Source organism: Ischnura elegans, chromosome 5, assembly GCF_921293095.1.
Source record: "Ischnura elegans chromosome 5, ioIscEleg1.1, whole genome shotgun sequence".
Taxonomy (NCBI): Eukaryota; Metazoa; Arthropoda; class Insecta; order Odonata; family Coenagrionidae; genus Ischnura; species Ischnura elegans.
The window spans coordinates 43,719,695-43,732,182 of NC_060250.1; the positions used below are offsets into that span (position 1 = coordinate 43,719,695).

Genomic DNA, 12,488 nt, shown 5'->3' on the forward strand with positions numbered 1-12,488 from the left:
CATAAAGACAGCTCTTTGATGGGATGCTCCCTTGTTTTCACTTTTTGATTTTTTTACTCCCTGCTGTTCAAAGTGTCTGTTTAGAGTTTTTTGGTCAGTTATGTCGCTATACTGTTGTACAATATGTATTGGAAACTTAAGAAAAAAAGCTACACCTTAACCGGAATAGAGAGACAGTTATTAAACTAGCCTACCCGATCGTTTAGATTGCGATATGTTGTTGTGGTTGGGGAACTCTGTTTTTTGCCGGGGCTCATTATCCTGTCAATAATGTGGAGGATCTCGGCATAGCATCCCGGCAACGTCTCCGGACATAACCTTTCCTCGAGGTAGAATTTTCTTAGCGTCAAAATTTCATAAGAAATCAGTGTTGACCCTATGGCATAATGACTCCAGAACTGTCATTGCTTCATGTGCAAGCATCGTAGTGTCTAATAGTTAGGCTTACTATGTCAATCATCGGATACAAACCCTACGTTTTGAGCCCTAAATGTTTCTATGTGCCACTTACCTCAGGAGGCTGCATTCTAACCAATATAAAATGCTTCCACTTTGATACAGTTTACCACATTCCATCTAAAAACTTTTATCAATTATGCTAAATCCCATAGTATTATAATTCCTCCTAATTTTGTGGAATGGGTGTTCTCCAAGGACCTGTTTGATCCTGAACTATCCTGGACCCCATGTCCCTCATCTTTTTAGTCCTGTTTTTTGGCATGAATAAGGGTTTGCTGGCTCCCTGCGAAAGTATCAAGTGGCGCCAACCTATAATCAAGTCCCGGGGTGCCAATTACGTGCCGCTGAAAATAATTTTGCATCTGATGAGTTGCGATAATGCGTAATCTTTAGTCGGCCTATCGTCGTCCCTTTGCCTCCTTCCTTATCGCAGTTGGCTACCTACCGGACATCAACTCGGTGCACGTTAATCCGAGCTGTGTTCCTTTTGCACCGTGACCCGCCAATCGTCGATCTCATGCCTTCCTCGCGGTAGGACCTCGGTTCTCGACCCGGATCTTCGTGACTTCTCGGCGGTTGCCATGGATTCCACCCGCACGATCAGCATTCCCCGAAGAGGGATTAGCGCGGGAAAAGTGTTCGAAAGAATTGTCGTCCACGGAATGCCTGCAGTAAGTGTCCGCTTTTACCTGTCAGGCTCGTCTTCATCCGTGAATTTGAACCAATTGTGCTCATATTTAATGTAAAATGAGGAACGTGACGCAAAATATTTTCCCCAACTTGGGATCAACTTTGGGTTGATTCGGATGAATAGTAATGAAGGGATCGTGTGTTTAACCGTGGTGTGTAAATTAAGATTGGGATGTATAAGATGGCGTTCCTCTTTCTACTTGTCTTTTTCTACAATATGAAACTTGATAATGATTCTTGAACTCACATACAATTTTATCCGGTAAATTAAACACCATTTAATGACAAGAACTGCTGTATTTATGATGGATACCGTTATTCTATAATAATGAATTGACTTTGAATAATCAGTGAATTATTCTACAAGATTCCACTGTTGTTTCCTTGGCAATTGATGGAATTAGAACCCTTCTCGAATCCTCCCGTATTAAGTTATCAACGTTTCCATAGTAACCAAGACTACTCGAGGTATACCAAGTCCAAGAAACTGTCCCAGCAACCAACGCGGTATCCAACCTATGAGGGCATTACAATATCTGTAATAACTTCACAATCGTAGTACCTGGCGTGATAAAATGGTCCAAATATTTCGATGTCTTATGCGTAATTTTGGGGGATATTGGGCTAAATTTTCATGCCACTCCAAATGGCGAGATTCAGGTGATTGGCAATTACTTTTGTGTATTTGCTATATTTTAAATTAAAGAAAGTTTCGAGGGTGAGATAGGGAAAACGAAACTTTGACTTATCCCAAAATAAAATGTTCACATTCATCTTTAAAATAAAATTTTCATCGAACTAAGGTATCACATTTCGCATGATTAAGGAATTGGACAATAACTCCGTTTGAAAAAAAACTAAAAGGCCCTATATATTAGAGGTGAAGTAAAAAATAATTATGATTATGCATTTCCCTGCTAAAATGTTTGTTTTAGGTGACCAATTATGCAACTTTTGCACCGCTTTGCAGTAAATGAACGCTACTTATCTCATGTTAATCACTTCGTGGTTGCCTTATTTTCACTGAAAATGGCGGTCTTAACCTGAAAAGGGGGCATGACTTATCATGAATGAGAGTCATGTTGTGCATATGGCGAAATGTTGATAATATTTTTGCATTATTAAGAATGTGGACGTAACGTGTAATAGAGATTCTCAAGACCGCAATAGCTTGCAGCTAGATATTTCTGATGTTGTTTTCTGACTGATGTTTGACATAACTTGCAATTTTACGGTTTACAATGGAGTGTAATTGAAAACGTTTTATCAGAGATTTAGCTTTAATAAATAAATATGTGGCGTATCTGGACCCAATATAGATACATGTTTAAGCACAGAGCTCAAATTTACAATGTGGTGACAAAACCTGTAGGCGAGGCATCTCCAAAATGTTTTACTTTTTTTGCAATAGCCCACATGTGTGGATATTCGTTATTGACTTTATTATTCTAGATTTTCTCAAATTTTATACAATGTATTTCTACAAATATTATCACCAGCTCTATCGCTTTATAGCTTTGATGCTTGAAATATAAGTGATAAATTTCATAGATGTATCGGAAAAATTTCGTGTTTATATCCAGATAAATTCCTAAATCTTACCGGTTGAATTTCACCGGACCTTTTGTTTAAATAAATTATCATTTTGAATTGTAAGCATCTCAAATAATTATTATCAATTTTTATAATATCAAATTGGTTGCCAGTGCTGGTAAATCTATTCTGGAAAGGATGTCAATATGTTAAAAATTTTATACTTGGAGCAAGCTATTCGTTGGACACTTCCTTACCTTTCATTGGTATTAATGCCTAATGGAAGGATAGGCATCTTAGCAAAAAATAGTAAATACGTCTAGGTATTAAATCTTATCTTAAAATCCACTCGACCGTTTCTGTTGGAAATCAAATTGATTGGAGATATGTCAACGACTTGAAGCATGTGATATGCGATATCGTTTGAGAGGAAGAGTTGTATAGGAAAAACGTCACTTTTATACATTGGTAGTTTGGTTACTCTTAGTAGAAATTTTTTTCATTAAAAAAACAGTAAAATGGAACATACGAAGAAGGGTTCTTCACATTCACGAACTATTTTAGTTAAATTATGTTTATTACAGCTCTCTCGATACCGCGGTACCGTGGTGCTGCTCAAGTGGTCAATTATTGGTTAGTGGTCACCTAGGCACAAAATGTGATAATTGTTAGATCGTCAATTTGTTAAAATTTATCTGAAGTTTAGTTTCCGTACAAGAGTACGTTGACATACTTATGGAAAATTATCCGTATCTACTATAATCCAGGCCGGTGAATTACATTGGATTCGTTTAGAATATGAAAAATCAATGCACCCAATCCACCAGTCTGTATAAGGTTTAATCTCCCCGCCTTTAATTTGTCCAAATTAAATAGAACCCCCTATGTACGTCGGTTATAAACATCCTAGCTCCCTTTTATCGTCCCGTCATCTTGGTATCCAGCATTGCGTATTTCATGGTAATGTAGAGTGAATACGAATTAATTATTGCCAGAGATAATGAGAAATAAGTGTATTTTGCACCGATAATGGTATTTCAGGGTTTTATTGTCGGAAAAATGGATGCCGGGAAATTTCTACCATCATTAATAATGCATCATCGCTGCTTTTTTGCGACGTCTCATCCTGAAAGGGTGACCGCACCTGATTTTACATCTCGTTGTCAATAAGGAATCTAAACATTTTTTCTCAGCAGCTGTTAACGATGGAATCAATTTATTTAATGAATATGGAGTTATGCGCTTTAAATATCCTTAAAATATATGTTAAATAACTGTGATCAATAAATATACGGCTACGTTTTAATTCGCTTAATGGATATTTTGATGCACCCTTATATCCTGGATTGCACTCAACCCAACATACGCCTAGGGGTGGCGGTCACCTTCCGTAGGGGCACTCTTGCCTTTCACGGGCGTGAGATTTTTTAAAGCTCATTTCAGGGCAATTCCATGAAAGAGGTAATCTGTGACATAAAATTTTGTTTCATCAAATCGCTTTATAAATTATATATTATGACAAGGTATTGCTAGAATTCCGTGTATGGTATTTTTTTTCTTTCAACTTGACAAGAGCATGGACCTTTAATTTTTGCATACTCGGATAGCTATTCACTTAAGCTTTTTCAACGAAAGACACTTTTTTCGGCTAGGCAGGCGTGTGGTTTTAGTAGTCCAAGGCAGGCTCTGTATGACTCCTCGTGAAAACGTTTTAATTTTGGGACCAGTTTATGCCCTGGCTGCCCATCTCATGTTTACGTGATCTAAGTCCGTGACCGTCAACCTTAATATCAAGCATTAATGCCTTAACTTCTAATTTTTACTATTTCTCACAAGTATATTGTCTTCTGAAATGATTGGGAAGTGACTTGGAGAAGTGTAGACCTTTTTCTTGGGCATTCTTACTCTCTGGATCAAGATTGGAATTCATCTCGAATTCCATCGCCGTCGTCCGCATCAACGTGTTTTTTTTTTAATCCCATACTTTGATTTTTTTTGTGATAACGGCACTGCCGCCGTAATCCACGAGGGATTACGATCGCATCAAAGTTTTTAGTTTGAAAATATTTATGCGATAATTGCGGTAATTATGGGAACTAAGTCTGAAGTGTTGCTGCGAGTGAAAGATGTTTGTAATTTTCAATTCTGCCGTAGTAACCTTTGTAACTGACACTAAGCCTTAAGTTGGCTGTTTTCTCTACTCCACAAATCGTATTTTTTGCGTTACTCTTAAAACAAAATGGCTGTCATTTGCTCTTGAAGCTTATCTTCTATTAATGATTTGTGTTCGCTTTCTCTTTTAGTGAGGTACAAGTCCTAAAAACGCCTATAATAATGACCTCGTTTGTATTCCTAAGGATAAATTAAAAGGAATTTGTTCCTAAATACCCATCAAAATATTATGGAAAATTTGTCTTCATAATCCTTGTTATTTACCTTATTTTCATTTTACCCTCTACCTTTGAGCTTATTATTTCCAATTTTTCTCATTTTTACCCTTACCTGCATTAACATCTCACATAGTACGCTGAAGTACCCAGCGTGTTGTTGTGTCCTTACCAGTAGACAAAGACTCGAGAGCATTTTGTGATTTTGCCTGTAGTTACTTGCAGCTGTTGTATTAATATTTAGGGCATTAGCCATGGCATACCTTATCGGTTGAAAGTCCTCAGATAGGAATTTTTTAATGAAGATCCAGGATTATTCTTGGCTTTCGTGTTGATTTCGATCGTAGCGAAGATACGGGAGCATTTGGAGGTTATGTAATCCGTCTCAAGATTAGACAGCATCTCTGCAAAATTAGCCGTAACATTAGATACATACTTAAGGAATTAATATGACAGTTTCTTTATGATCTCTCATCGTATCATCTAATTCTACTAATGTATTTACTTGTATGTCTAAGTATTTTAACTTTCTGCTAATATTTGGTCAAGACTTGAAAATCCCCCTTGCAAACGTGAAATTTTCATTTGGAAAATGTGTTGTAATTCATTTTTAAGGTAACTTCTTATATAATTATGCAATAAGCGATCTGTCCCTAAATAAAGCTGAATTCTACTAAATAAGGTTCATTGGAGTTGAAGGTACGGATAATTAAAATTCTTCAAAGTAGTTTTCAGTCGCTAAATGCATCCTGGAAGCTGTCGAGGAGGTCTTACTTCAAGCAACTCGTCCGTGACCACGATTGCATTTCCTATTTAACCATTGCCGTATATTATCAGTGCATTAAAAAATCCACACGTACCCATCCGGGAGGAGGGACAAGTATAATCTACTACCGGAAAAAAAGTTAGTAACCGTTTGCTGTTGGGAGTAATATAACGGATGCGAAGAGTCGATTGGAAGATAAAGGACGGAATGGAATTCTATGAAGTGGGGTTATTGAGGCAAAGATATAGAAAATCCTGTATCAATGGGTGGAACGTTGTGAAATTAAGACATAAGAGTTAGCAAGAAATCTCAGGAATTCTTGTAGATGATAATGTAATGTAATTGTTGCTGGGGAAGGGACAGGAAAAACCTATCGGCAACGGAGGCAGAACAATGATCTTCTTATTTCCTAAGCTGTGACATGCAACTACGGGAGTAGACTGTTTATGTTATTAATTATCATGTTACTTTTGATCGATAGCTTTTCCTGTCTTAATTTGATGGAAAAGGGAGTACAATACTTTCTCTCTGGGAAAATAACTTGGATTTCTTGCTATACATGAGCCTACCTACCGAAAAAAATTGATTTTTGAAAACTTGATTGAAGAATTGATTAATTCCGAATAGGAAGATTAAGATTTTAATCAGTTGTTTTTCCTAATCTTCCCCTTCGCGTGATGAGAGAGAGAGAGATTTAATTTCAGAGTATCGTGTTCTGTGTGTGTATCAATGAATAGAATGCAAACATCGATTCTGTCTGTCAGCTGGAGTGATATTTCAGATCTTTTTTATCCGATGAGAGATACGCACCGACTTCTTCTGTTGAAAGTTCGGCGACCTGTCCTTGGGGATACTCACTTTTTGCTCAGTTATTTCACGTTAGTAATTCCTGACGATGATTCCTGAACGTAACTGCGTCGAAGTTACGATTCAGTGTTTTTTTTTTTTACTTTTTTGGCATCCGGCCTACCTCCTCACTATTGATGTGTCTCCTAGCAGTCTCTTGTAAAGAAGCCTGCCACGTTGTTTTACATTCACCAGTTAAGTTGTTAATTCAGATTTTTCCGAAAGGAAAATTTTCTTTGACGAAAATGCTATTTCGACTTGACCGGTATTTGAACTCGGAATTCCCAACAGTTGTTATGGTAACCAGTAGAATACCATACAGGCAGTTCGGTGATGTAGGTTCGAATTCCCGGTCGAGTAATATTATTGTTTCCTCAGCAAATTTCTTCTTACGATGCTTCAATATAAATTCAGAAGTGCTAAAAAGGTATTTTAGGTATTAAATCAACGAATCTAGAGGAAGTTTCTATGTTTTTATTGCAGTACGAATCCAAATTCGTATTTTCAGTCGATGGTAGCTTTTCAACGCTTGAGGTAATATATGCATTCATGAATTTTTCGGGTTTAAAAGAAAATATAATGGCTTTTGTCCTAAACAGTGTTCGCTATAACCTTGAAAATCATCTTTTGTGGCACATTTTTTATTTTAATATCTAATCGATGGGCTTTAATGTCATAATTACGTAGATAGTAAAATTCAATGAAATGATAAAATATTTTTCCTGGTATAATGGTGGCACTTGTATGGTGCATTATGTACGATCAATATCTTCTTAGATAACACAAATTTCGTTTAAAAAGTCGACATACCCTATGTAGTTACAAAATATCTTTATTTTTTGTGCTTTTCAATCATCTTTCATATGGTAGAGACCGGAATCGTCTCCCATGGTACATTATGCTTTAAAACCCTTGTCAGTACCATGTTAGATGTGACCTTCTTCATCCGCTCGTGAAATAAATATTATTGTTGGTGGGTTTCCTGCTGCAGTGATCGGGGCTTTTAATAGTATTTCGTCGTTAGCCAGAAAAAGATTCGTCATCAACTTATTTCAAATATAAATTTAAATCTAATATTGAACTGAGTTTCACCGTGATGTTAAACGAAATTTTCACTATTAATAAAATAAATAAATTTACAATTTAATTTTCTGCATAATTTCAAAGTAGAGAAGAAATTACTGGTAATTCATGAGTGAAACGGAGCTCCCTAATGTGCGGATAGTAATCCGTTTCTTATTAAATTAAAGTTGATAGCTTTAATTTTTATTATTACTCACGGTACTCTAGCTCAAATGTCCCACTGTTTTAGTAAAGCATGACTTTACTCTCAAGTATTGACGGTGGCTATAATCCACTTCATATGTTCGTTTTTTTAAAAAGCGAGGAAATTTCTTTAGCTTTTCGAATCCGCAAGTAAAGTGTCACGTGAGGCCCGCTGTAACCTCATCACGAGTTACTATGCCACTGAAGAAATCTGAGCTGAGGGATCCTCTTTTCTTTATTTCTTTCACGTTTTTTGTCTCGTTCTGGGTAAGTACGATTTTTTCGTATTGTCCCAAAAAATGACGCTTTTGATGCCACGACGACTCGCATGAACTCGGCAGTCTCTCCGACTTTAACTGAACTTACGTATAATGTCAAGGAAAGCGTTCGCCTGTTCAGGACGCGTGGTGCGGACGCACCTATTCAGTGTGCGTACATAATTAGAACCTTGGAGGATAGAACGCCAGATGAGACGGCCGCATTTCTGTTGACACTTTGATTCATTGGATCATTATGCAATTCGCACGGTACGGAGGGATTAACCTACGTGAGAAGAGCCTTCGGAAAAAGAACTCATTGCGACATATCCCACATTCGATTTCACTATGAAAATTTTAGCTCTTTTTTCCTCATTCATAACATTTTAAATAACCTTAGTATAAAATTTTCTTTTTCATAGTAAACCAAAATACAAGGCGTAAATATAATTTAAATTGTCATGAACGGTGATTGGCTTGGTTCTATTCTAAATTGTGAGCGCACAGTTCACCCACACTGTCTATAGTGTCCCAAGGCTTGTAATAAGGGTAACATAAGTATCGGAAATTTATATTAATTTTGTCACAGTGTAGCTAATGCTACGTAGGAAAGTATATTCCATGAAATTCATTCATGCTGAGCTCCATCGTTGGGAATGCGGTAAATAACCTTTAAATCGTAAGTTCTCCGTAAAGTCAACTTGGGATTTATTGTATAGGATTTTACGTCTATTATTAGCATTATAGAGTTTAAAGAAGCGCGGGTGTTTTTCAATTGGGTGCTTATTTCTACTTATTCGATTAGATCTGCTCCTGTATCCTATTCACTCATTCAGTGATTCAATCCGAAGGTTGGTTTGGATAGGTGAGGATAGAGCTCACCCCCTAACTAAGCCACAGGCGTGTGAATTTCACACATCCAGGGTTGGGGGCAAGTTCCATTTCCACATTTGGGAGAATCCGAAGGGTTCACAGGCATTGGGATAGCATGCCCATAGCCGTCACAGTTACCGCCACATAAGCTTGAGATGGTCACAGAGATGGGTTGGTCTTAAAATCTCAAGGAACATTCAAATAGGTAATAATTGACAGTCAGCAATTCCTTTATTTAGAAATTCTCTTCCGAAAAAGAGAAAAAAGGATTGTTAAGGGTTACATGCTGCCTTCAAATAGGTCTTCGGAGAATACCGTATACTTCAATAAATCAATTAAAGATGAGTAAATAACAGCATATTGAGTTTGTAGTGCAAATATTCATCATAATGAGTATCTCTTTACTGTGGACACTCCCACAAAAAGTAATGCATGAAATCCAAATTTCTAAAATTTTGTGGGAGAAAATCTGCTGGAAGATTTTAACCGATTTAATTGGTTGAAACCATCTGCCGGGTATTATCTTTCGATCCTAGAGAAAGATTGACTAAAGGAGGTAAACTTACTTTACATCAGTTTGGACGTCAATGTTTTTTTTAATGAAATGAACTATGTTCTCTTGATCATCCTATCATTGATCCAGTTTAAAGGCATTCTATTTATATGTTGTAAATATGTAGTGCTTTCAAAAAAATTTGTACATACTCAGGCGTACTAAGTGCGTACGAAAATTGTGGAAGACTTTTTCCATTTGATCGTCACTAATGATAGTTTAGCTTAGGAATAATTTTTATTTGATATTTTTTGTTGGAAAGATAGACCACCTCCCATTTTGCATAGAATAATTGGCTGAAATTGATAATTGTCTCTAAAATTTTATTTTTCTTTCCGGAAGCGATCTCATTCGCACATTAACTATGCATGCATCAACATGCACGAATAAAATCGAACCGGGTAAAAAGATTTAAATTGATGGAAAAATTGTTAATCGTATTTATTCGTTTTCGAATATGCATTTTTAATGTTATTTCCATTGCCATTTTACTGCGAAGAAACTACTAATGGGTCTGCGCTAAATAAATCATCTCGGGTTTTATTTATGCTACATTTGTTTTGTTGTTTGCTTTTTTCTTACTACTGCTGTGAAAGTTCTTGGCCCGGTTGATTGGATGAATTGGAGTTTGGACACTGTCCACAATAGAAAATATATTTAGGACACCATTTACTGTAAATGATTCGGCCGACAATAAATAGATTTGGCGTGTAGTTGTGATGTAGGCAGGTAATCAAGATGAAAAATTATATATGCTGAAATATTCTTCAATAAAATATTTGTTTAATGTAAATTCATATTCGTGCAACAAAGATAATTCGTGAATAGAAGTTCCTTATGACAGTGTAATGTTTTCGCATTTCTATTTTTCAAACTTTTGCTTGACTTCGACAACTTTTTATGTCTTGTAGTTTTTTCTTTGGCTATCGGTGTTTTGATTTTCTTTTAATCAATTACGATACACTCCGTGAATCATAAACCGTGCCTATTACCTCATATTTAAATGTAATTCTACTTGAATCTTGTACTAATTTACTAGTCTTTACATCATTTTACGATTAAGAAAGATTTTTTTCGGGTCGGAGCTTGGTTTCGTCCACGGAACGTTGTTTTTGTTGTGGAGTTAATTATTTTACTGCAACGATTTAAAGTGCATTTGTCTATGACCAACGAATTTTCACCATCAGAAAAATGTATCTTATTAAATTTACAATTTTATGCCCAATTCTCGTGTCATTATATAGCTACTTCAAATAATATTGCATTGAATATCGCATATCATATCATTTGGTTCGTATTATTTATTGTAAAAATAGGCCTTTATTCATCAGCATTGCAAGGTGATCTCCGTTTCGGTTCGCATTTCTAGAGTCCATTGTTTTTTCCGAAATCACCTTAAACTCTATGAAATGTAATTGGTTTTGCTCTTATTCCTATCCGAATATGAACGGAAACCGGTGTGGGGTGTGATTTCATTTATTAATTTACGAAGCGTTTTCAAATAGCCGATAAAAAAAGATGGCGTGGAAAAATAGCAATGACATGGATGTCGCGTTGTGATATTTTCTTTACACGGATTTCGAACTCGGAATTTTCTGATACCAATGGAGACATTAGGCAGAATATTGCCACAGAGCCGGCGGGAGTCGACCGTGATCCGGGGCAAAGCACTATTTTATTTATTTTTTATTGTTTTTTTATTTATTTTATTTATTGGCCTTAGGTTGCGTTTCCAATGGAAAACCACGGGGTTTGATGCCTTTTCTTACCATATAATACCTAATAGGTGGACATTTTTCACACTTTCATGCTTTCCCACATTCCACCCGTTTGTATTACTCTGTCATTTGCATTATTTTCTTAATCACCATTTTCTATGTAATGCAGAAGTAATCGGTTGATAAAAATAACTTTATCACAATAACGTAGTCAAATGGAGCTTGTAATACTTCTAAGTTATGACATAATCTTGGAATGGCGCGTGGATGTTGGGTGATAGCTGTCTTTCACCGAAATAACCTCGGAAAAGGAACATCGCTTGACCGCGAACTGATATTCAGAGCTCGAAAAAACTCTTTCCGGCTCACTCAGCGGAAGCCGACGTTAGCGTCACGTGCGAGAAACTCTTTGGCGTCAATGAGGTGTGTTCGCATCTGAGAGTCTGATGGGATAGGAGGACTGCAGATGGTCGTACGAAGGAGGAGGGGGGTGAGCGAACTGATCACCTTGATGATTTGGTCGCATTGAGTAGGTAACTGAATCTCCATTCACAATAACTTTATTTGACGTAACTTAGCGTGACTTTCGAGTTGATAACATGGAAAAGAACGCACCGGCTATTTCACAGCATGTTGATGTGTCGTAACTCTACTTGACCCAGCCATCGATAAAAATTTTTAAATTTCTGTTGATTCTCTCCAATAAAGGAGGATATTAATGCCTATTCGTATTCATGCAAATAACAAATAATATTTCATGATTGATTTTGATGAATAATTTATTTAATAATACATCTTTGATGCGTACTCTTAGATTTGATTCACTTGTTGGTCTGGGTCATAATTAGCAAACCCCAAGTTAAGTTGCTGTAAATGAAGTTTCAGTTTACTTGCCTTTGCGAGGAGGCATGTCCTTTGAAATGGGAGATTTCTATTTAAATAATGTCACAGACCCATAGGTTTGAGAATATCTTGATGTGGACTTCGTAAGTTTATATATCTGCTTTATGATGGAAATAATTATTCGGCGTAGCTATACAGCCACTTGCATTAATCATTATTTTACCCCCATATTCGCTTCATCATACAAACTTGATGCTAATACGAAAGAGCAGTCGCACCGTCAATGTATAGGATGCG

The 12,488-nt window shown here is 36.5% G+C and overlaps 1 protein-coding gene across 5 annotated transcripts in view; it reads left to right on the forward strand.

Annotated features, from left to right (window-relative positions):
- LOC124158773 (kinase D-interacting substrate of 220 kDa B) overlaps positions 1-12,488 on the forward strand; it is a 123,470-nt gene that overhangs the window by 59,577 nt on the left and 51,405 nt on the right. Inside the window, exon 1 of one of the 5 annotated variants that reach the window (XM_046534082.1) lies at positions 968-1,130. The exons of the other annotated variants lie outside the window; for them this stretch is intronic. Coding sequence (XP_046390038.1) covers positions 1,041-1,130 — 90 coding nt within the window. The 5' untranslated portion in view covers positions 968-1,040. Of the gene's footprint in view, positions 1-967; positions 1,131-12,488 lie in introns of those variants that run through there. 5 annotated transcript variants of the gene reach the window in all.